The 24220-nt window shown below is 45.4% G+C and overlaps 2 protein-coding genes across 2 annotated transcripts in view; both read right to left on the bottom strand.

Moving 5' to 3' along the window:
- LOC310789093 (protein FAM13A-like) overlaps nt 1-2893 on the bottom strand; it is a gene marked incomplete at its 5' end in the record, with an annotated part of 36897 nt that extends 34004 nt beyond the window's left edge. The window contains 3 exons of the mRNA XM_083650689.1: nt 1-83; nt 724-925; nt 2864-2893. The exon at nt 1-83 is cut by the window's left edge and continues 127 nt beyond it. Of these exons, the coding sequence (XP_083506815.1) occupies nt 1-83; nt 724-925; nt 2864-2893 (315 nt within the window). The remainder of the gene's footprint in view (nt 84-723; nt 926-2863) is intronic.
- A 1985-nt stretch (nt 2894-4878) lies between these two features.
- LOC310788924 (monocarboxylate transporter 9-like) lies at nt 4879-13614 on the bottom strand. The gene is made up of 6 exons (XM_083650512.1): nt 13512-13614; nt 12038-12308; nt 8703-8846; nt 7074-7169; nt 5724-6605; nt 4879-5390 (listed from the first exon to the last, which is right to left on the bottom strand). Exons 2-6 carry the CDS (start codon nt 12234-12236, stop codon nt 5194-5196), a joined length of 1518 nt encoding a protein of 505 aa, XP_083506638.1. The 5' UTR covers nt 12237-12308; nt 13512-13614; the 3' UTR covers nt 4879-5193.
- Between the last annotated feature and the right edge of the window lie 10606 nt (nt 13615-24220).

Here is a 24220-nt window from a genome sequence, read left to right as displayed (position 1 = left end):
CTCTCCACTGTCCCACCGCAGCCTCAGCTGCCTGGTCCGGACCACTGAGCCAGACAGACGGAACAGACCCCTCTGGTGCACTCCTGCGGGAAGCAGATGTAATTAAGTCTGTACAAACTTGATAAATGATGTATGATTTTTTTATCCCCCAAAAATCCCGGCTTTTTCTCCCCTTTTCTCCCCAATTGTACTTGGTCAATTTCCCCTGCTGTGCCGGTCGTTGCTCCGCCCCCTCTGCCGATCTGGGGAGAGCTGTAGACTAGCACCATGCTTCATCTGATACATGTGCAGTCGTCAGCCACTTCTTTTCACCTGACAGCGAGGAGTTTCATCGGCAGGACATGGGAGGATCACGCTATTCCCCCCAGTTCCCCTGACACAGAACAGGCGTCCCGACTGACCAGAGGAGGCACTAGTGCAGCGATCAGAACTCATACCCCACCGGCTTCCCACCCGCAGACAACGGCCAATTGTGTCAGTAGGAACATCTGACCAAGCTGGAAGTACCGCTGCAGGGAAATGAACACGGGTCTCCACAGTGATATGTAGTATTTTGTGCACACTGCAAGAGCAAGTGAAAGGGAGGCCAGAAAGAGAGAATGAAAGAGAGATGAAAATGAAAGAACAGCACAAGAGCGAAAGAGGGAACTGTAGCAAGGATGTGCCTGAGAACAGAAGTTGAGCACAGAGTGAGCTTTGACCTTGGCACCTCTATTGCATTACCATTCCTATCTAGGAAGTCCACCATGTGGCTCAACACGAGTGGCACCCCACAGACCAGCTGCCCATCTTCCCTCAGCTTCTCCAGGGCAACACCAAACACAGCTCTGGCCTCCGTGTCAGAGTCTGGACCCAGGCCTGGCGCAGTGGGCTCTGGGCTGACCTTAGCGTTGAGTCTCCGGATACTCACAGAAGGCGAGTCGCTCTGCATGGAAAGAAGACATTTTCTGGCTGGCTAAAGTTCAACATACAGACATCAGAAACTTCAATTGGCCTACTTTAATGGCTTAATGGCTGAAACCACAAGTCAAACTTCTTATCCTTCTGGAGACATCTTGTTTTAATCATTCACTATAGCCTTTTCCTTACCAGAGTCGGGAAATGGTGGAAAAAGCTGCGCGCTGAAATCCCCAAATCCGGACAGTGACACCCTTGTCTGAAGGCGTATGCTGCTAGTTTTGCAGGACATTCTCTTATCAAAGGCACATTCATAAGGTATTTGGACCTTTTATCATGCACATTTTAATATGAAACTTTACACATAGACTGTCAGATATCTGCAAATAAAAGGGACTTGCGGCAGCGGACAATTGACCTCTTGAAAAGCCCGCAAAGAAGGAGGAAGTACGTCACTCGTGTCCCCCAACTAGCTGTCCGGGTTTGGGGATATGCGTCCGTGCATGGCGTCCAGTGGCGGCCGGCCACTAGAGGGCGCCAGGGCGCCGCCCCACCTACTTTATCCACATGAAGAAGAGGGAAATAAAACGTTATAGGCTATATATATTTTTTAATGAGCGAGGTGAATATTAGATAGTGAGTATATAATCTGCAATAAATAATAAATAAATTATCTACATGTGTACTGTTTTTGGGTCAACATTTTCTTGCACCGAATTGCCACGGACGCCGTCCGGGGACTTCCGGTTTACTTCCGGTTTCCACCAGTGCAGATCATTAGAGTATCAGGATCTGTGTAGTTGCACATGCGCTGTTCACTCTCAAAAACAAAGGGATTTGGGAGGGCTCTGGGCGCACGTATCTAGTGACCAGGTGGAGGTGGGGTCAGGTAGAGTGAGTGTCGTGATGTAGGCTAGGCTACGCAGATGGGTAGCGACCATAGGGTAGCGATGCAGTATATATAAACACTAGTAGCAGTCCCACGCCGACGGCTTTGCAGCACGCGCGCGAAGCAAAGAAGTTTATTTTCAACTGCCATAAAACACAAAAGTTTGCAAGAATGGAGAAAGAAAATTCTGTGAAGTCACTCAAAACGATGCCGTTTGAGAGACGGACTTTACAGGAGAAGCATCGAGTGAAAGAGCTTGGACCAGATCACCCTGAGCTTGCCATTAAACAACAGGCTACAGACAGAGGAAGAAAATACACTCGGGTCTTTTCAACACGTTTCTAGTAGCTAGTAACGTCCATTACTACTTGCTTGATTTAGGGCTGGAGTGGACGATAATTCAATAGCCTATTATTGTTGTCTTTCAGTGGAATCATCGTGATGATATGAAGTTATTTTAATAGTGACATTTTTGCTGTCTAAATTGATGATGACAAGCAAATGTTACTTAAAAACTGATCAAATGAGGTATGGCAGGAATATTATTTGAAAATATAAGGTTTGTTTGACATCACCATTCAGTTCAATGAGATGAACACTGATTTTGCATACGTGAAACGTAGATATTGATATTGAGAAGAATCCTTATGATTATCATATTGATTCCAACCCCATAGTCCACGCCTATATATAGCCCCCCTCCCTGGACAACAATGCACCAGCCGCTACATTCCATTCCATTACAACACTCGCAGTAATTTTGTATTTACTGTACCATAAATATCATTAAACATTGCCAAATGACGAAATAGCCTATTGAAACTTTTGTCTGCCTCTTGCAACGGTTCCGCGCAGCGCGGCGCACAAGATGCCCTTTTTTCACTTGAGCACCTGCACCCCCCCAAAATGTCTGTGCACGCCACTGCATGATGCACTCATTGCATGATGTGAGCGATGCTCTGCTCCACATTACTGACATTAACAGTTCAAATGCCCTAAACAGAGTGTGATCGATTGACATGTGGCCTCAAAACAGCGGAGCAACATCGTGAACTTAGTTAAAATAGCTAAACTTACACAAAGCGATATTGAGGCGCTTGCTCCCATTTTCTCCAGCTCAGCGGAGCGGCGAGCTCTCCATCCAACCCCCCCCCCCCCAACTTCAAACGTGCTTTTTACTCTTCAACAAGACGCTCTTCCTCTCTGAAGCTATCGGAAAGTCTGAAACATGAAAGCCAATTATCGCCATTGCCCGTAACGTTACAACTTGGGTCGTTAAATCGACGGGAAACACTGCTCAAATGAAGCTAGCCTTCCCAGTTTGTTAGCTTTTGTAAGCTAGGAAGAGTGTTTATGTTTCTAGTCACGTGACCGTAACCATGGTGACCTCGAGTAGGGTTGCTAAGTGAGACTTCTTTGTGTTAAAGATGCTTTGGTAAAGTTATCATATTTACTGTAGGCTACTGGAGTAGCGAAAGTAATTTTCCTGATAATAAATGTACTTGAGTATTGTAGAACTAAAGTAGTTAGTAAAACTAAAAGTACAAGTAAAAGCAAGTAAAGGGCAGAGGGCCAGTGGAAATCTTCAACAGCGGCCGGTTGGCGAACAGCAACGTTATGGTGCATTACCGCCACCTACTGGAATGGAGTGCTAAACCTTGCTTGCAGGCTACCACATTTCTTCAGATTTTACTTTCAGTTACTTTGTAACTAAGATGATTATGGGAAATGTAATGGGGTAAAAATATACTTTATTTAGGAAATGTAGTGGAGTAAAAGTGAAGTACTGTAACAAAGTATTATACTTTGTTATATTACATCACTGGCAGTGGCAGCATGGCACCTAGTATGTAAGTTTTGACAAATATGGCCACTATGCTACTGTGGGTCAAGTCTAACTCCGTGATCAATGTCTTACAAAAGACACTCAATAATACTCAATAATTCAAATATGTTTTATTGGCACCTTTTAAATAAAATAACAGACATAAATAGTATAATACTGCCATATAAAAAAAATACAGACAGACAGACAGACAGACAGACGGTAGTGTTTGTACTTCATTTGAACCCTGTAAATACCTTCAACAAAAGACAGAAATATCCCAGATATACATTTCAGATAAGGCTGAAGCCTTACACATGAAATGTAAATAACTGGAACTACCAAGCAGAGTTTTGTAGTGCCTAATGTATATTGTTACATACAACATTCAAGTGATTATAAAAACATACTGCAAAATATTCATTACAATTATGAGCACAATGATCTATTCCTTAGAAACAAATTAACAATGACATTTATTTTACAGGAGGCCTAAATACATTGTGGATCTATGACTGGCTCAGTGCATATAAAAGTCACTTAGAATAGAGGAATTATTACAAAATATTACAAAATATCTCACACACAGACACACCGTCACACACTCATCTAAACATAACGTGATGGGAGGACCAGCCCGGTCCGGATCGTCGTCATGCCACAGAGAGAATCAGCATGCGATTAGAGTGGGATCTAGGATCGCGCTTGTGTTTTTTTTTCTGTCATTTTATGCTTTCCAGGCAGCATGAAACTGTTCAATGAGGTCTCTGTCTGATCAAGGAGCAGGAGGTATACAGTATCTATGGAACTCCAAACCATTTCAGACAGTAAAGAACAGTAAAGACAGTCCAACGTCAATGCACTTAAAACAAAGGTTATTCTCTATCAAGCACGGCTTTTGTAATATTCAACAGGCATTACATGTTGACAGGCATCCACCATCATCGGTGCTTTGGTAAGATACATAATAGAGGAGTAAATAAGATAAACTAAAATTAAATGTAAAAAAAAAACAATGTGCTGCTAGATTTATAATGATTATAAAGTGCACTCCCTTGTTCCAGTTCAGTCTATTGTCTTTTCCAGGTGAGAGTCCTGGGAATTTGGGGGGAAATGGTGGTTTTGTTTTTCTCCCCGGTGTTATGATCATGTAAGATAATGCCTTGTTTTTCTTCATATCCCACAGTCCCCACAGACGCGAAAACCATTGTTCAACCTAAGTAAACATAATCCAGAATCTGAGAGTTGAACAATATTGTTTGACCTCGTAAAATGAGGCGATAATATAAAATATGACACAGGCATCTGAGTCAAATCTTTAAAAAACATCTGTGATCGTGAACTCGGAGAAATGCAGGCAAGGTACAGACAAAAGGCCTGGTTCAAAAGAACTCTACTTCAGTCTATTTCAAAAGAATTGTCAGGTATTTCGGTGAAACCTGGCACTAGAAAGAGGGGGGAGAACCCTCCCTAGTCGAGGAAGTAAACTTCTTGTCAGAGGTGATGTGGACACTCTTTATCAGCAGACCGTTGCTGGGCAGCAGTGGGCAAGGCTAAAAGTCCTTATGTGAGGTTTCAATGTTCAGGCTACCGAGGCAACTTTGTCACAGTTGCTGGTGTAATGGACTTCTGGCCGGTCGCTCTCCACCTCCTTCTTCTTCCGGTGCCAGCAGGGCCAGGGAAGGTTGAGCACAAAGAGGATGAGTCCGCCCAGCACCACAGAGGTCCCACTAAAGTAGAAGGCCAAGTCATAGGACTGGGTCCAGTCGAAGAACCATCCTAGAAAGGGAGGAGTGGGGAGGAGAAACCAAGACAAGGCATTTCGTAAGTATTAGTCAGCAAAAGGTTCCTGACAGACGCAATAGTCAGCTAAAGAGTGGCGGGCCAACTCCTTACTGAGGTCTGCCTCGTTCTGAGTCACTGAGTCAACATTCGGATGTTTGAAATGTTTCGGGAAATATTTGACCTTAAAACAGAGTTTGTTCTCTGCACATACTGTATCTGTACTCTACGTCTACCATGCTAACCCTAACCACGACGTATCCATCAATCTAACCAGTCATTTATGACTTAATCAATACTTACTGATTAATAAGATCAAGATAAACCTACCTACAACAGGTGGTCCAAGCAGGATCCCAAAGCCTCCAAAGAACATGAGGATACCGTGGGCTTGTGTCAGTCTGTCCAGGCCAACGATCTTGGTGGTGATGTAGGAGGTGAGAGACCAGTTCCCGGAGAAGAAGCCCAACACGCCAGAGAGGATCTGCAGTCCCATGTAGCTGTTGGTGACGGGGATGAGGAGCAGCGCCACGCCGGCCGCCAGCAGGGTGAAGGCGTACAGGTAGATGCTGTTCATCCACTTGAGGTCTGCCAGGACGCCCAGCACTAGCTTGCCCACGCCGGTGGTGATGGCCACGATGGACACCAGGGGGATGAAGCTGACCTCTTCGATCAGACCCTGGCTCTGCGCCACGTCCTCCATGAACAGCACAGGAGGGAACGCGCCCAGACTGAACAGGAAGACGGCGATACAGAAGGCCACCATGGACTGGTCCTGCATGATGTCAGCGATGGAGTGCATGTACTTGGAGTACGCCCGCTGCTTCTTCTTGATCACCTTCACGATGGCTACGCCGGACAAGAAGCTGCTGCTCTTTTTGCCGGTCTGCACGGCCAGGTCCTTGGCGTCGATGGTGATGAGCAGCTCCTTCACCGTCAGCGTTTTGTCCGAGGCGGCGTTGACGGGGGAACCCGGCGTGATCTTCAGCTCCTCCGCCGCGGGCTTCTCGAAAAGCTGCTCCTCCGTGTTGCGCTCCAGGGCGGCCTTCTGTTTGAGGTAGTAACCCGGCTTGTTGAGGGGCCTCATGAAGCCGGCGCAGGCCAGGAGGTTTAGCGCCAGCGCCCCGATGATGAGCAGGCAGCCGGGCAGGCCGAACAGCACGATCAGCTCCTTCTGCGCCGTGGCGTAGACGAACGCCCCCACACTCGTGCCTGGGTGAGCAGAGGAAGGCAGAGATTTACTACTAGTTACTTCGTACTAGTCAATACAAGTTAATAGGTTAGCCTAGGCTAACTCTTCTGCGTCTAACGTTGATATTTTTATTGTGGGTTAGCTCAATAAAACTAAATCAATAATGGACCGACTTATAAATTGGGTGCTGCTACTAAAACTCCTTAAAAAGGATCATGATCTGGTTCCTAGTGATGCGCGGTCCAAAACATCTTCAAAAGATACAGCTGACCTTCCCAGAACATTACCATAAAAGCTTTGATTCCCAGCCAACCAGGTGTGGTCAGTGGTCACCAGTCCTCGTCCCTACCCCACTAGGCCGACTACACTGCAGGTGTTTACCTGGGCTTCCCCTGACTCGCGGCTGCTCACACATGAAAGGAGTGAGCATGGAGAAGTGGTGAGCACCCAGAGAGCGCAGGGCAGGGTGGTGGGGGTGGCTGCAGTACCTGTGGTGACAATGCCGAGGGCCAGGCCGCGCCTCTTGTCAAAATACTGACAGGTGATGGTCAACGTGGCCGCATAGACCAGCCCACAGCCCAGGCCTGTAGCAGGAGAGAGGACAACAACAGACAGGTGTTTTCATTAGCTCAGGTGGAAACAGGTACTGCGCAGGCTTGAATACGTAGCAATGAGCAGTCTAACTGACACACTAATGGAGAAAACAAATTAACATCCAACACCAAATTGGTATCAAAACAAGTGTGAAATCGCAATAGCTGCAACCACATTATGCAAATCTACGAATAGAAACACACCTTCTCACACACACGCACACACGCACTCACACGCACTCACACGCAAGCACGCACGCGCACGCACACACCAACCAATCAGCAGAGCGACTTGCTGGTCGGAGCTAAAAAAATCTAGGGCGCTTAAGACTTTTGTATGTTATTACAAAACAACGTCATTTACTGTTGTCGCAGGCGTGTGTATCTAGTAAATACACATATAGCATTGTAAAGACTATTTACTATACAGGAATCTTTTCTGGGCAGTGCAGTGCAAAACCCTCAGGGTCTGACTGTGGTAATACAATTAGGAAAGCATGACTCAAGAAATCCAAGAGGCCCTGTGGTGAGCAGAAGCAGAGCTGCACGTGCTGCCTGCCTGCGCGCAGAGAGCACACAGCCAGCCAGCCGTCATCTAGAGAGGAGGAGACTCTAAAAATAAACATGCCATCTTCAAATATGCATGGCCTCCTCGACACGCGTGACGGACTGCCATGAGGTTCGTCCGCGTTCAGCGTCGGCTTTGGCTGTCACTTAATGTTGGACAGCAGCTGTGGTGATGGACCCCGGGCGGGCGGGGGGGACTCGGCGGTCACATGGACATCAGTCTCTAAGCCATCGTTTATTTTACACTGCTGTCAACAACGCCTCTCATAAATATAGACGGCAATAACCGAAAATGCCGCACTGCTCAGACTTCTACTCTCACTGAAAAATGTACATACTTTCAGTGGCACCTCGGGGGGTGTCAACTGTTATCCGGGTATTCGGTGGTTACCCGTTTAAAACTCGGGATAACGCAAATGAATAAGGAATAGCTCATTTCTATAAAAGCATTATTTGATCGTTATTAGTCATGTAGCTGAAACGTTTGCTCAATACGATGGAACCCTATGGAGCCCAAGTGGCGCGAGGCGTGAGTGTCTGCTCTAACCGGCTTGACTCTGTTTACATTTTAAAAACTGTGACTGTTCACGCAACTTTAACACGACATGCATATATTATACATCAAACTCTTGACCTAATTCTGCTCTCACTCAGAATGTCAAAATATAAGCGATGTGATGTATAGTTTTTGAGATATTGAGTTTGTTTGGCACAACTCATAGTATTAACTGCCCGCGGGGTTCCGCATTTCTGGGTGGCAAGTGACGTCACGCTGATTCGTCCTATAGTTCTTAGTACTGTACCTATTTGTTCACTTGTACCTTTAATGTGGGCACTTGTGCAATGAATTAGAGTTTTTCTGAGCTAAAGTATTATCTCACTAAAGCCCTTGTCCTTGTGACTTCTAACAAAGACAGTACAAAACACACAGGAGGTTTTGGTTGGGAGTTTCCTTACCGACGACGATCCCATAGGAAAACATGAGGAACTGGACGTTGGGAGCGAAGGCGCTGAGCATCAGGCCGCCCGCCACCATGACACCGCTGAAGATGGTCACGGGACGCGCCCCAAAGTTGGCCACACAGGCACTGCACACAGGGCCTGAGGGGAGGGAGGGTGAAGAGAGAACAAACAATCAACAAAGAGTAATACAGATATGATGCTGTTTCATGTGTTTTAGTCTGGAATCTGGACACTTAGATTGTAAGAAACAATGAGGATTGCCACTAAACCACAAACCAAAAACAAATGGGGGGGATTCTCTATCCTAGCTAAACAGATGCCCCCCTCTCACCACAAGAGGGGGCGTCATCTTACACTGGAGTCATACGCCCTTTGACATCGGGCACTATTTGCACAACAAGGACGCATAATGCTCTTATCACTTCAAGCCACATGACACGCTTTTCTCGTGCCACTGCTATAATTAACTTTGAGCTGATTCTAATTATCATCTCCAGTTTGTCTTGCAATGCATTTCGAACACACTTTTATGCTTTTCTTTTTACACTAATGTTCAGAGAAGACACATATAAAGGCAAATGGGACCACAGGTGACTACTATCGGAAGAATGTGTCTACACACAAACCCACACAGACAGACAGACAGACAGACAGACAGACAGACAGACAGACAGACAAACAGACGCCACCACCACAACAACATAATTTGGTGGTCGGACATTACAGTGACATTGATTTTAATTACAGTCTTGTTCAAATAAAACAATGGCCTGACTGAAAAGCCAGGGTGCGTGTGTGTAGCTAGCTAGCCACCCCCAGCTTCATGCTGTGCAGAGGAATATCGAATGGTCGATGAGCATTCTGATATCCTGAGGGTTAGGGCTGGATGGTGTGGTTGTAATCAATATCACTATGTATGTGTGTGTGTGTGTGTGTGTGTGTGTGTGTGTGTGTGTGTGTGTATACTGTATATATATATGTGTGTGTGTGTGTGTGTGTGTGTGTGTGTGTGTGTGTGTGTGTGTGTGTGTGTGTGTGTGTGTGTGTGTGTGTGTGTGTATATATATATATATATATATATATATATGTGTATATATATATGTGTGTGTATATATATATACACATATACGTACATATATATATACAGTATATACATATTAATATGTGTGTGTGTGTGTGTGTGTGTGTGTGTGTGTGTGTGTGTGTGTGTGTGTGTGTGTGTGTGTGTGTGTGCGTATATACCGTATATATATATATATATATATATATATATATATAATTTGCTTGTTCTCATCAGTTCAGACAGCAGAAGTGTGCGTCTTGATATCCCAAATCACCCTATCATCACAATATAATCCCGCTGAAAGGGGATAAACCACCATATTAAATGATCAACCAGCCCTACTGAGGGTGTGTTTGAACGACTCTGTTTGCCAGTCATATACAGTAGCACGCCTCCCTCGCTCTCTCTCCTAGCCCCCCTCCCAGCCAGCGGGAAGACCCTGTGGTTGTTTGCCAGGAGGAGGGGTCTGCAGTGCTGATCAGCCGGGACACGTGTGTGCAGGACTGTGCCAGGCCCCGAGGCCTAAGAACTGTCCACTCATGCTTTCTTCCCTGACCTCTTTGGAAAAACAGCGGCAGCCAGAAGCAAGGCCGGCCTGGAAGGCGAGCTCAGTCGTAAATGTCAACTCGAGAGCGCTATCTATCTATCACTATCACTGATCCTGTTTAGGCAACACGGTAGCAGAGCTTATCTATATGATATCTCTTGCAGTAGTGTTTGCAGGGAGGTTGGTGTCTGAGGGTTTGGGTTTAAAACATCATATTCATGAGTGGGTTTGATATCGTTATATTATTTCCCTCTTGCTTTTCTCTCGTTAGGAATAATTACGATTACATTCTCCAGTGCGTCTCTTAACCATGCTGCTTTCCACACACTTTCAGACTGTGTTATGGCTTTATTGTGTTCAAGGAAGTTAATATAATAAATGAAACCTCTCACACAAAATGTTGACTCGCACAATTAATTGCTTAAGTCTTCCTCTGGGTTCCTCTATCTCTCTCTCTCTCTCTCTCCCTCACTTTCCTTTCCTCACTGTGCTGATAGATTCAGGGCTTAATGTTCCTCCTACATTCATGGCATGGAGCACTTGCTCCCGGTGGAAATCAATAACGGCTTCTTCACACAGTGCCTATCTTTGTTATGGCATCGCCTTTTCTCTCCCTCCTGCTGAACCACTAGACCAGGGATACGCAACTTGCTTTGACCAGGGGCCACTTTTGCAAAATGACAGGAGGCCAGGGGGGGCCAGTTAATAAACTAAGATTAATAATATAATTTTCTTCTGTAGTGGATGGTAGTCCCTCCCCCCATAACAATAAACAAGAAAAGTTCGAAATTCAGTTTGGTCACTTCAATTCAGTTCTCAAATCTGTTCAGAGTAAACCCTCTTCATAAACAAATAAATAAAGGCTCTCTCTAAAAAGAAAATGAACCAAACATCTCTTAGATAAGGGGGCCAGTCAGCCCCCTGTCGCGGGCCGCATCTGGCCCCCCGGGCCACAAGTTGAGCATCACTGTGCTGCTAAGACCAACTAAAGTAAGAGGCGTTCCTTCACAACCTGCAGATAAACATGTTCCACGATGAATACTGTACTTAACATTTTATTACAACTGCCTCGGGGTACGTAGCCCTCTGCCCTCACAATATATCCCGGAACAGAGCTGAGGAGGGTGATTCTGCACAGTAGTTATTATTATATAATATCGCCACTATAGATGAATGACTTTGTGTGCAGACTTTGAACGAGGATATTGTCTGCGGGCTTGTTTCCTTATCACTGCCATCATGTGGTATACAGTATATGCAACAGCAATCTTAGGGTGTAAAGACGACTGTTACATTGCTCTGCTTTTGGCAGCACCATACAGATACTTCTCACACAGCGACGAGCGCACGTCAGCAGATTATCGCCCCATAACGGCATGTCAGAAAGAAGGTCCATCTACAACTCAGCACAGACTTATCAGATGCTGAGGACCACCGTTCTTCCAACAGCGAGCAGTTTCTGTTGCTACCGCAGCTCACAGATGACATCATATCTGAATCTCCCTAATTCACGTCTATTTCTGTGGGCATTGTAATATTTTAAATGAAGTCAACATCCGTTCACATTGTGAAACTTTCCTGACGAAACGACTCAAATGAGCATGTTCCTCTTTTTTCGGTCGCCAATTGAATTGGCATTTCACTTGGCTTTTCAAAGCTACAGTACTGACCCCGATATGGACCCGCATCGAGAATTATTAAATTATGTGCGCTACTCACTGGCTATTAGGCCCACTCCGGAGACGAGCGAGCCCACCCAGGCCGTCATGCCCTTGCTCTCCTGGAAGATGTGCAGCCACTCGGGGTAGAGGACGCCCACCGACTGGGGGGCTCCATAGGCCAGGAACTGGGCCATGAAGGAGGCCACGACGATCGCCCATCCCCAGCCTCCGTCCGGGGCTTTAGCAGATGAAGCCATGCTGCTGCTGCTGCTGCTGCTGCTGCTGCTGCTGTGCTGGGATCTGATACAGCTTTGACACAGGATGGGCTCCTGGTGGAGAGGAGACACAAACAACAGACTTTGAAGTAACGGCCATGGGGGGAATCGGCGAAGTACAATTGGGAGAAAAATGGTAGAAAAAAATAAGAAAAGAAAACTCTACAACAAAACCACTAGTTTGAGAGATTAGTTTTTTTTTTTTTTTTTTTTTTTACTTTTATAATAAAAATAAAGAAAAGAAAAAGCTTACATGATCAGTGAAGCACACAGAAGTTAACTCTCAAAGTCAGTCCCATGACAATCAGTTATAATTGCTTCCAAAATACTTACGCAAAGCCTTGATGTAGAGAAGGCTGCTGGCAGCACTTGGACCAGCCAAGCAGGCAGGTGACCCGTCTGAGGTCCTGAACTCTGACAGACTAACTGCAGCCGGCTAACCCATCCGCTCGGCTTTTTGTCCCTTTCTCTAAGACCACACCTTTAAGGAGGAGAAAGGGGAAGCTGCACTGCCACAGTGCCTTCACTTGCACCTTAACCTGGCCTTTGCCCTGATTCACTTGCTTCTGACTGACTGCACCCCCACGCCCACCTCAACTCTCACACCACAGACCTAACTGTAGGCCTGGGGGGAAGGAACACCCTTCCTGTTTCCTGTGCTTGAGGCTGACATAAGTCTTTTTCAATACCTTTTTCATTAATAATTTGTAACTTTATCTGCATCACTCCGGCAGCATCAACCAAGTGCCTCTCATCACACAAAGTAAGTTCATAATGAGTATAGGCTCAGAGAGAGAGTGGGGAATGCCGGTGCTCACCACAGACCAGGCTTTGTTTACCGAGAGAAATGCTGCATTCTGACAATAAAAAGGCATGTCCCCTGTGGCAAACACACCGAGGATCATTCTAATAGCCTATACCAGTGGTAAAGTGAGGTCTGGGGGACCCCCGCTTGAGGGGTCTACAGCAAAAAGGGGAATCATTTATTTTCAATATAAGTAACACAATGATGTATGACTATTTTGGTCATGAACTTTCTGTACTACAACATCTAAAAGCAAAAATCTCCTTAGATGGGGGGCCCCTGGGATAAAATCCTATCAAATGGGGGGGGGGGGGTTTGTGGTCCAATTTGTGTCAGTTTAGGGGTCCTTGACAGATTTTCTCTTTCATATCATATTCCATTGTCATGTTTGGAGCATGACATGCTCAACATAAACATTATCATTAAGTTAATAATTGAAAAAAATCACTCACCTCAGCAACTACAATGACAGCAGCAAGCCCCGGCAGAAGTGCGCGCCTGCCCTTCCATGTAGGATGATGGCTTCCCTAAAATAAACGCTATGTATAGCAACAACATAAACGGCGTAAATAGAAAAGCATCGCATCGATGCTGGCCCTTCTGCGCTAGACTATGAGCTCCGTGTGCAAACGGTACAATCTGCATCAACAGTGCGCATACTGTATCCGTTTTATACCGCTTTGTAGCCGGCGAAAAAACCGGTTGGAAGCTGTTCTCGCTGGTCCAGCTTACTCAACAGCGACGAGAGAGGAGAGGAGAATGTGCGGCTTCCTCTTGTGCGCCCGGTGCGCACAGAGCAGCTACCCGAGCAGAGAGAGAGAGAGACGATGTCCGCCTCCCAGTGCGCTTATGGTCCTCCAGGGTCATACCAACTTGAACTAATTACATAGCCTACTTTCTCTACATCTGTCTCCTGTTTGGCCTTTGGATTGAACTTTGTAAATCAAAACGGGCGTCGTTAACGCATCTTGTTAATGTTGTCTACTTCTCAGCTAATAGGATCTTGCTTGCTCTCCAGGAAGGAACATTGTTAACATTGTCATATCGGTCCAGTCTGAACCGGTTGTTGGATGGCCACAAAAACACGCAGCAGCACAAGCAGGCGCACTGGCTAGGATTCCTTCCTGAGTGATCACTGATGACAATACGCACAAAAACCTTGACTCAAACATTAATCCGCATCCGCTTTACCATTGATAAAACGCTACACCGGAGTAGGCTATTAGAAATATACACAGACTATCACAGCATAATGTAAAAAATATTCCGCTACATGAGTCAAATACAGTAGCTATATGACTCATAGCGGATATAGCCTTGTTCCTATAGTATTTGAAATACTATAGTATTTGAAATACTATAGTATTTGAAATAGTACTATAGGAACAACAGGTCCGTTTCTGAACATTTTGGGGCCGTAAGCAACATCTTATACTGTGGGTCCCCCAAACGCCAACCATTATCATTTATGTATGGATGTATTATTAAAACGTCTTCCATGGTGGTGACCAGATTTCTGAAATGAAAATCGTGGAGTTTGGTAGTCAATATATCATTAAAATATTTTATTATTTATGAAATAAAAAGGGGGACAATTCCGGTTTCATGTAGGCTATTTTGACCACTTCTGCCGAAGCTCCAGATGTATTTTGCTTCGTAAACAATAGTCTCATAATTACGTTATTATTTCAGAATGTGAATGCATGGCACACTTGACAATCTCAAAAATCTTCGTGGCCCCATCCAACCGTACGGATGGGGCCACCAATACAGGGGCCAAATAGGCATTCTGAGAGCACCTTTTTATTTTAACAATAGTAGCTGTCCATCAGCACCACAAAGAAACCAGAAATTAAAAGTGAGGGGCTATCTGCACTAGGCTAACAAATAATTGATTACAAATTAAATAACGGCATAATTCAACAATGGAGAAATGCATTCTCAATAATAATTACTTCCCCCCCTCACAAATATTGTAATGTTTTGTAAATCATTTGGTGGCCCACTTGCAATACCTTCGCGGCCCACAGGCCCACAGGTTGGGAATGGCTGGTCTAGGTGTCAAGATTCTGATTATAGCGAAAATAAATTACCCCCCTTTTGGCTGGGGACCCCCTGGAACCCCCTCAAGGACCCCTGGGGGTCCCCGGACCCCCATTTGAGAACCACTGGCCTATAGTATGCAAACCACCCCTCTATAGGAAAATCCTATAGTAATACCAGGAGTTAAATATATGGTTAAATAGCATACTGTTGAGTAACACACACGATAAGTTCCTACACTACAGTAGATGAATGTTATATTAATTGTGGGCAGATCAATCATGCCTCTTGGATCCTGATTAGTTATCCCAACTAAAATAAACATCATCAACAGTAGAGAACTATAAAGAATACATTAATCAATAGTAAGCTAAGATCACATAAAGGCATCGGTAATAACTGTATCCCGTTCTCTTGTTTTAATTTGGCATCTTTTCACTGGGAGCCGGTTATGCAACTCTGCATAACAGCCCATAACAGTTATATAAGAGTACCCAGTGCTTATCTTGCATCAATATTTTATTTTATGATTTTATGGATTCATATGGTGTGCACACCTGGGTGGTGTTATGTGCACCAAGTGAAAAGAAACTCATTCAACCCTTAGAAACACACAAGCACTGGAAACTCCTTTGAACGTTTTAAAAACATACCATAGGCCAGGGATGTGCAACTTTGATGATATAGAGATGGCCACCATTTTTTTGCGAGGCAAGCTGGCTGCTGGCCTACATCTGGCTCCCTCAGAATGCTCGAGTGACATCACTGATGACATCAGTCACTGATGACATCGCTGATGACATCACCCACTGTTGTCACAAATTGCTGCATGGCACAAGGTTTCGCCTAGGAGGACAGAATGTAGGGAAACAGTAGATGATAAATCCAGGAGGCGGTAATGCAACATAAAGTATGCCAACTGCCATAAAACACCACAGAAGAAGAAGGTTTCGCCTAGTTTGCCAGGCAGCTTGGATGCCGGCCTATGGCTACATTCAGACAGAATCTGACGAGACGTAGTGGCCGCTGCGTGTAGTGCAGCTCTAGTACGGCGATGTGGGCGGGTCTCACTTCACCCCATTGATAGTAACCTCGTATCACCAGAGAGCCTGGTATCCATGACAACAGACAGGAACACCCGCCCCGTGTTCCGGTGGTGGTTCTGCTTTGTGTGCCAGTGTTTTTGTTCCCCCATTTTACCGTTTTGATAAATATTTCTAGGGCATCTAGTTCTGTTCCAAGTAGTGGTGGAGGGAGGAGGGCTGGAGGACTGTGTTCTCCTGTTACATTAACATCATCCCTATAGATAGGGCATCTAGTAAGCACCAATATCTGTCATTGGACCAGATATTGGCCCAATGATATTGATTTTTTTTTTTACCTTTATTTACACTGAGAGCAATGCTCTCTTTTTCAGCAGCACACTGTTCACATTCACACACACATTCATACCTGGAAGCTGACCAGTACAACCCCAGTCTGATCTGCTGGCCACTGAGCAGCTCCACTGGAGCGGTTGGGGTTAAGGGCCTTGCTCAAGGGCACCTCGGTGGTGGTAATGAGGGGAGGGGCAAGTGCTGCCTTTTCACTTTCCCCACCCAGATTTATCCTGCCGGTCCCGGGGATTGAACCGACGACCTTCCGGTCACAAGCTCGCTTCTCTAACCTTTAGGCCACCACTGCCCACTGAGGGGCAGCTGCCTTGCAATATTTTTCCAGGCAGCCAGATGACAGATGACGTCATGTCATCTAAGACACATGCATTATAGTAAAAATTTGCGCTTTTACCAGATGATCAGATTGTGACCGTGATGTCACAGACAGTGATGAGGTCATAAATCACTGATGTCATCAGTGATATCACTCGAGCAATTGTGATGACTTCAGTGAGATATCATCGATGATGATGTCATCTGTGAGTGGTGTCATCGGTGATGTCATCAGTGATGATGTCATCAGTAATGTCATCGGCGATGAGTGTGGTTCGAAGAGCATTCATTGCCTGTTCACTCTATGTTGTACTTTCACTCACTGAGTGCAGTTATGACATCACTGAAGATGTCACAAAGTCTGATGTCATACATCACTGATGCATAAAAATGCTGTGTTCGTTTATAAGTCGGTGGGGTCTGTTTGTGGAGTGGAAATGGAATCAGAGGACAGGACAATGTAGGGAAAGTGGATAAATCCAGGAGGCGGTAATGCAACAGAAAGGATGCCAACTGCCATAAAACACCACAAAAGAATAACTCGGTGGCAACCAGATGGCTTCCGCCCCTGGCCTGAAATCTCTATTAATGGAGGAGCCCTTCACGAAGGTGAAGGCGCGTTGCTCAGGAGGGATGAGCGGAGGAACATGAGACGAGGCGTTGCTCAGGAGGGATGAGGAGAGGAGGAACATGAGACGAGGCGCAACAGCCAATATTGAGGTGTGAGAAACATCGGAAACTTGTGAAAACAACCAGGTCTAGAGACCATTCGAGAGGCAGCAATGTGCCGCAAGTCATAGTCTGCCGGACAGCGATTAGAAGATAACTAGTAGGTCGCAAATTGCCACTACTAGCAAAAATAATATAAAAAGCCACATTAACTCGGAGTTCCTACTCGCAAGGGTATGATTTCTCAACCCCTTTGGAGATCCACTTGCCACTTCCGCCCATAAACGAATGCAGCATGAATGTTCACTGATGACATCACTCACTGAGTGACATCATGACAAAATCAAAAAAATAACAGACATCATGACATAACGACATGATCAGTGATGTCATCCACCCATGTCTGCCTGTTTATTAGCATTTTTGCCATTTTTGGTAAGTCGGCGCAGTTGCTGCACGCGTGCATCCCTGGGTATGGGACTAGTTTGATCTTAACGGGTGCGTGGACGCCGTGGAGTCCGCAAGAGTCGAGTGTGCATGCGGGGCCTGCGTCTGAGGTCCAACCACACCCAAGTAGGGTAATCATTTGGCATCAATGGATAGAACCATCCGTCTCCCCTGTGGGCAGTGTTTCTACTTGGGAGCTGCAGGGGAGATAGTGGGAAACCCTCCCCATCCCCACCTCCGTAATGAGTGAGTGTGAATGGCGTAATCAGAGATCCAGCTAGAGAACTCATGTGAGACTTACTCACACCACCGGTCCTACTTATAGCCTCTGCATGGAAGAATCGCTGATGATGTCACAATTTCTGATGTCATAAATCACTGGCTTAGAATTGAGCGCTCACTGATGACATCAATCACTGAGTGACATCATGACAAAGTCATAACAACATCATAACATGTCTGTTTGTGACATAATCAGTTATGTCATAAATCACTGATGATGTACCGCGCTCGCTAGCTAGTGTTAGCTAAATTGTTAGCCTCGGTGGCTTCAACTGTGCATGTTCACGACGTGACCACTTGAATGCCAAGCATGTCGTTTACACAACTACCGGGCTCCTAAACACGAGTTCACGACTCATTCATTTGAAGGCAGCAGATGTCCCCATGAAAAAAGAAAGCGGGCAAGTCGCCGATGATGTCATACAGTTCTAAACGGCTCGGAATGGTGGCCAGGTCATTAGTATAGTGATGATGAGTCACAGATGATGTCATAGATCACTGATGTCACAGACACATCTGCCTGTCTGTCTGTCTGTCTGTGACATCATCATCAGTGATGTCATAAATCACTGATGATGTCATAGACATCTGTGACGTTTAAAAAAATGGCAGACGCCATGGACGTGGATGAAAGTAAATAGTAATTTTAGCCGTATTCATAGTCATTTTATGTCTGATGAACATGTTGGTATTCTCAAAGGTCTAATCTTTTTTCCTCATCAACATGTGAGCACTTGAAGTACTTTTTACGGCATGGCCACCTGAGGTATCACTGATGACATCATCACTGATGACATCACAATTGCTCGAGTGACATCACTGATGACATCATCACTGATGACATCCAAAATGACATCACTCACTGATGACATCTTCACGATGACATCACAATTGCAAGTGACAGTGATGACATCATATTTGTTTGAGTGACATCCCTGAAGACATAATCACTGGTGACATCACAATTGCTCGAGTGACATCAGTGGTGACCTCACAATTGCTCGAGTGTGAGTGTAGAATATACATTATAAATTTACATTATAACATTATAACATCTTATAACACCATCAGCGATATATGACATCACTACTAAGTAGTAGTGACCTTGCCACCAGGCCAAGCCTTCTAGAACTGTATGACATCTGTGATTTATGACCTTTAGTAATCACCTGGCCACCATGCCGAGCCATCTAGAACTGTATGACATCATCGGTGACTTGCCCACTTTCTTTCTTTCGTGAGTACATGCTGCCTTGAAATGAGTCCTGTGTTTACCAGACTGTACATGATGACATGTACAGTCAAGTGGTCATGGGAATATTTTCATGTTCGTCTGACATAATAAAATGTCTATGAAAAGCTCTATACGGCTAAATTGACAATATATTTACTTTCCATCCACATCCATGGCGTCCGCCATTTTCTGAAAACGTCACGAGACACATCACAAGTTGGCCCGTGGGCCGCCAGTTGCCCATCCCTGCAAGGCAAACATTCTTTCAGACGTTAGAAATACAGTACTGTGGTAGCCTACGGTAACAACTTCAATCTAATCCTTCATATTAGGTGGTGTGACAGCAGAAAGCACACATTGCTCTTACTGTAGTCACGTTACAGGAGCAACACACATTCTCACCACTTCAGGAGGTAACACTGATTGGAATGAAGCCAGGCTATCATCTTTCATAGTCTGGTGTAGACTGCAAGATGAACTGGAAGAAAAGATCTGGAATGCAGTCTCCTCTGCATTCCAGATCTTTTCTTCCAGTGGGAGAGGTGAGAGGAGAGGTCAGGACAACTCGTTTCTTCTCAATGCACCTCATATTCTTCTGGAACTTTGATGCTTTTTCCCACAGCTGAAGCCTGCAGCCAGACAGGGTCTTATGCTCTCTAATCCCCTTCTCCCTGAAAAGTGAAGGGGGGAAAGAACAAATGCAGCACAGTTAATTGCACTGTAATACCCTGGCATTGCATTGACATCTGATCCCTGGCCAGTTTCAACCAGATACAGTGCATTGTGCAGGTCGGGGAGGGGTGTGTGTCTGCCCAAGGGTGGGCCTAGAGGTGTGCAGAGTGGCCGTGACACTCTTGGAATGCTCTACTAACCCTATTGATTCAAGGAGGAATCAATGTTGGTATTCTATTTCATTTGCATCAGTACTTCAGCACATCAGTTTTCAGACAGATTTCTCGACACTTTTTCCATTTCTGTGCATGGACCACAAAAACAAAGCACGATGGGATAGAGAGAGGCAAAGGTCCTACAGTTGGAATGCTGGTTCAATTACTGCAGACCATCTTGAGCAGTTGACCGCAAGTATATTAGTACAATGATGCAAGGTTTAACACAATAACCCCCACCCCGGACCCCCAGTTATCAATACTTCATCAATAGATTTTCTGCCTGGCGCCTCTTGAGCACGCCCCCCATGCCAATATGAAATGACATGAAAGCCTCTGGCGTCAAACTCATTTTAGTCCACGGGCCACATGAGACCCAATTTGGTGTCAAGTGGGCCAGACAATGAAAATCATTCATCAATAACTTATAGATGACAAAACCTCAACATTTCCCCGTTTATCTTAACAAGTGCATCACATTGGATTGAAGGACTTCTCAGTGCAATTTTCACACTTTGCAAAGTCATCCTTTGGGCTGGATTGGACCCTTTGGGGGGCCGGATCTGGCCCCCGGGCCGCATGTTTGACACCCCTGCTCTACACGATCATAGGATATCATGCAGTCATGCATTTTTCATACACTGACAGATTATAGGGTCTAGTGCCTCTCCTTTGGTAGGCTTGATATGGTGCCCTGCATTGATACTGTATTAGGTGCTGACTCATTTATGTCACACATGTTTATGTGCTTATTAACGGACGTACAGACTGTTAAAGGAGTACAGAATGTGTAAGGGCCCCACAACAACTTTGTTAGAGTAGAAATGGTGATACCCTATGAAAGGTTAGCTATATTGCGTTTGGGACCATGTCTGTTTCTGGATGCGCTGCTCCTTTTTCCTGCATGCACACCGGCAGGCAGGCATACATTCCGTTCTAAGCAAGGTCCTTGTTTACTTTGTTCTAAGTGGAAGTCTTAAATCATTTCATATCACTTCTAATCTGCAGCCTGGCGATAAGATGTTCAGGAACCTGTTGCTGCCCATGCTTGTCTCTGCACACTGCCGTCCACTATACAAAGAAACCATCACTAAGATCGTGATATTCTTTTTTCTTTTTATTTATACAGGGGGAGTCTCACTGAGAGCAATGCTCTCTTTTTCAGGAGTGCCCTGTTCACATTCACACACACACACATTCACACCTGGAAGCTGAGCAGTACAACCACAGTCTGATCTGCTGGCCACTGATCAGCTCCACTGGAGCGGTTGGGGTCAAGGGCCTTGCTCAAGGGCACCTCAGTGGTGGTAATGAGGGAGGGGCAAGTGCTGGCTTTTCACTTTCCCCACCCAGATTTATCCTGCCGGTCCCGGGGATTGAACCGACAACCTTCCAGTGACAAGCTCGCTTCTCTAACCTTTAGGCCACCACTGCCCCATGAACCTAATTACATTTAATTGAATTGCTTTGAGGTGAAGGCAAATCAGTTTTGTGTATGTTTTGGAACGTGATCCTCCACTGCAGCTCTCCATGGTGCTGAACCTGCCTTGAGTCATTTTGGCCACTAATTGGTCATTTTTGCCCATTTTAGGAATGGCATAGCTGTGGCTGAACACAATTCTGCTCACTCACACAGAGACCTGGCTAGCTGCAATGCTGCTGTTTAAGAGTCAGTGATCCTCTAACACACACACACACACACACACACACACACGCACGCACGCACGCACGCACGCACACACGGAGGCTGACCTGTGAATGTGATACTTCTCCTTTCTCTTTCGCCCAACACTCCTGTGTCCACAAACCCAGAACCGTGACACCTGAGAAGCAGCGTCCTGCGGTTCTTCTCCGTAAGAGGCTTGTCAGGTGTAAACACACACACAGAGACACCCTGCAGTCTGGATAAACCTCCGTGTCGGTCCTGCCACCGGGGTCCACGAGGCGGCGGAGGTCAAAGTTCACCGAAGCGCCCAGCATGGCTGCCCTGAGCCTCCAGTCCAGATTCCTGCTTGGATTAGTTCAGGTTGCTGGCTGTTGGCTGTAACAGAGAACACACACAGGCCCTATCGCAGAAACAACAACAGTGTCGACTTCACTAGTGTCAGAACGGTCAGAACTCCCAGCAAGTCTCTGGACACAGATAAACCCATGTCAGTTTTGATGGGGTTTCTATTGCGATTTCGGTGCGGTTCAACTTGTGCGTGAACGGGCCGCGGTTCCTAGTAATAATAATAACCTCTGGAGACTTTAACGAAGCCTGGTGTCTTGGACAGGCTGTGTCATCCCCGTGTTAATTCTCCCACCAAAGGTTATTGCACTCGCACTGTAAAGGTTTACCATGTAAAATCACCCTGACCCCAACAGTGACTGGAGTCGTGCCAACGTAGCATTTATCCCACCTTCAACCGGCTAGAACCGGTCGAAACCACGTCGGCTAGGAAATGACACACCGCCAGGACTCCCAGGAGCCGCACGGTGTGTGTGTGGGAGAGTTACAGCGTATTGAAATAGTTGTGTGAGAGTAGATTAATATCAGTGCAATGGGACCGAGGCCAGGGCTGCCAGCAAACCTGCGATGCATTTCTCCGATACCCTTTCGCTAGAGCCCGCTGCTGGGAAAATAATTAAATTCCGTCTGTGAAGTGACAGGAATGTTAGCCTTCCTTGTTAGCAGTCTTAAGATTTATACGGCAATTATTGTCTTTACTGGAATGAGAGGAGGAATATAAGAGGCTATTGAAGTGCCTAATGCATTGTCGCTGTGATACATTACAATGTAACCAGTTATGCTAATGAGGTCATTAAGCATTGTGTTAATTAGCGACTCTGACGTTTCTATCATGTATTGTATCGAATTATTGTGTTCACAGGGTAACATAAAGTCACGAGTATTTTTGCGCGTGACCTCCATTGGCAAACATGGGCACATAATGTTAACTTAAATGTGCCTTCTCCAGATATGGGGTATGAGCTTTGACGCTACGAATAATTTTGTTTATTTAAGTTAAAAAGGTACAGCAATTTCCATCGGCTACTGTAGCTGAATAGCGAGGCGTCCTTGGAGGGGGAAGGAGAATATCCAGAGTGCTCGCATAACATGGAAAACTTCATGTCAGCATTTGAATGTAGCTAAAACAGACTAAGTAGACCGAATTTGATTATAAACACACACCTGTTAGAATCTGTTCAATTCAGCATCAAAATCACCATCTAGCAGGAAAAAACTAAATGCTCATACTGAATTTGAAGAAAACCAAGGGGGCAATTAGTGCTGCAGGAACGAGTACTAAAACCCCGAAGTTTAGATGGGTTCTCTCGTCTGTTTTTTTTTAAAATGGTATTTTGGTTAAATGCCTTAAATAAGGTCTGTGGTTAACAAGTCTATGTAACTTGAACGTTGTGTTTAGCAAGATAATCACCACAAACGAACACAATTTATTATTTTTGATCGAAGTGTTTTCTGACGGTCAATCACATTTACACTTCAAAAATCATAAAAGGTGTTCATTTGTGAAGATTATCTTGCTGAACACAAAGGTCTCAGAGTCAGTATCATTAGGTTTTGTTAACCGCTGCGGGCGCCGAGGGTGTTTCCCCATCCCCATGTCCTCAGTGCCCCCTGCCCAGGTGGGCTCGTCATAAGGGCCTTTCTGTGTGGAGTTTGCATGTTCTCCCCTGGTGTTTCCTCCAGATAGGATCCCCCTGCTAAAACCATGCAAAAAAAGGTTAAAAAATTGTTAACTACAAACCTTATTTCTGGCATTAAGCAAAGTCCCATTCAAAAATCCCAGTCATCCCTGCGGCAATCTATGTTGACAACACACATTAGGAATAACTAGCAAATACTTGTCATAAAACACCCATTTAAAAACACAGAGGTTGGTCAT

Source organism: Poromitra crassiceps (assembly GCF_964638095.1).
Source record: "Poromitra crassiceps genome assembly, chromosome: 14".
NCBI classification, from domain to species: Eukaryota; Metazoa; Chordata; class Actinopteri; order Beryciformes; family Melamphaidae; genus Poromitra; species Poromitra crassiceps.
Note: the sequence above shows the minus strand (reverse complement) of the source record. Positions and strands in the feature narration are given on the sequence as shown.

Bases quoted from the DNA above. Each gene is read 5' to 3' on its own strand.
- LOC310788924 (XM_083650512.1), bottom strand. From the start codon at position 12,236: ATGGCTTCATCTGCTAAAGCCCCGGACGGAGGCTGGGGATGGGCGATC. The intron at 7,170-8,702 runs GTAAGGAAACTC...CTCCTGCTACAG, and splicing joins TTCCTATGGGATCGTCGTCG to GCCTGGGCTGTGGGCTGGTC. The intron at 5,391-5,723 runs GTAGGTTTATCT...CTCCCTTTCTAG, and splicing joins GCTTGGACCACCTGTTGTAG to GATGGTTCTTCGACTGGACC.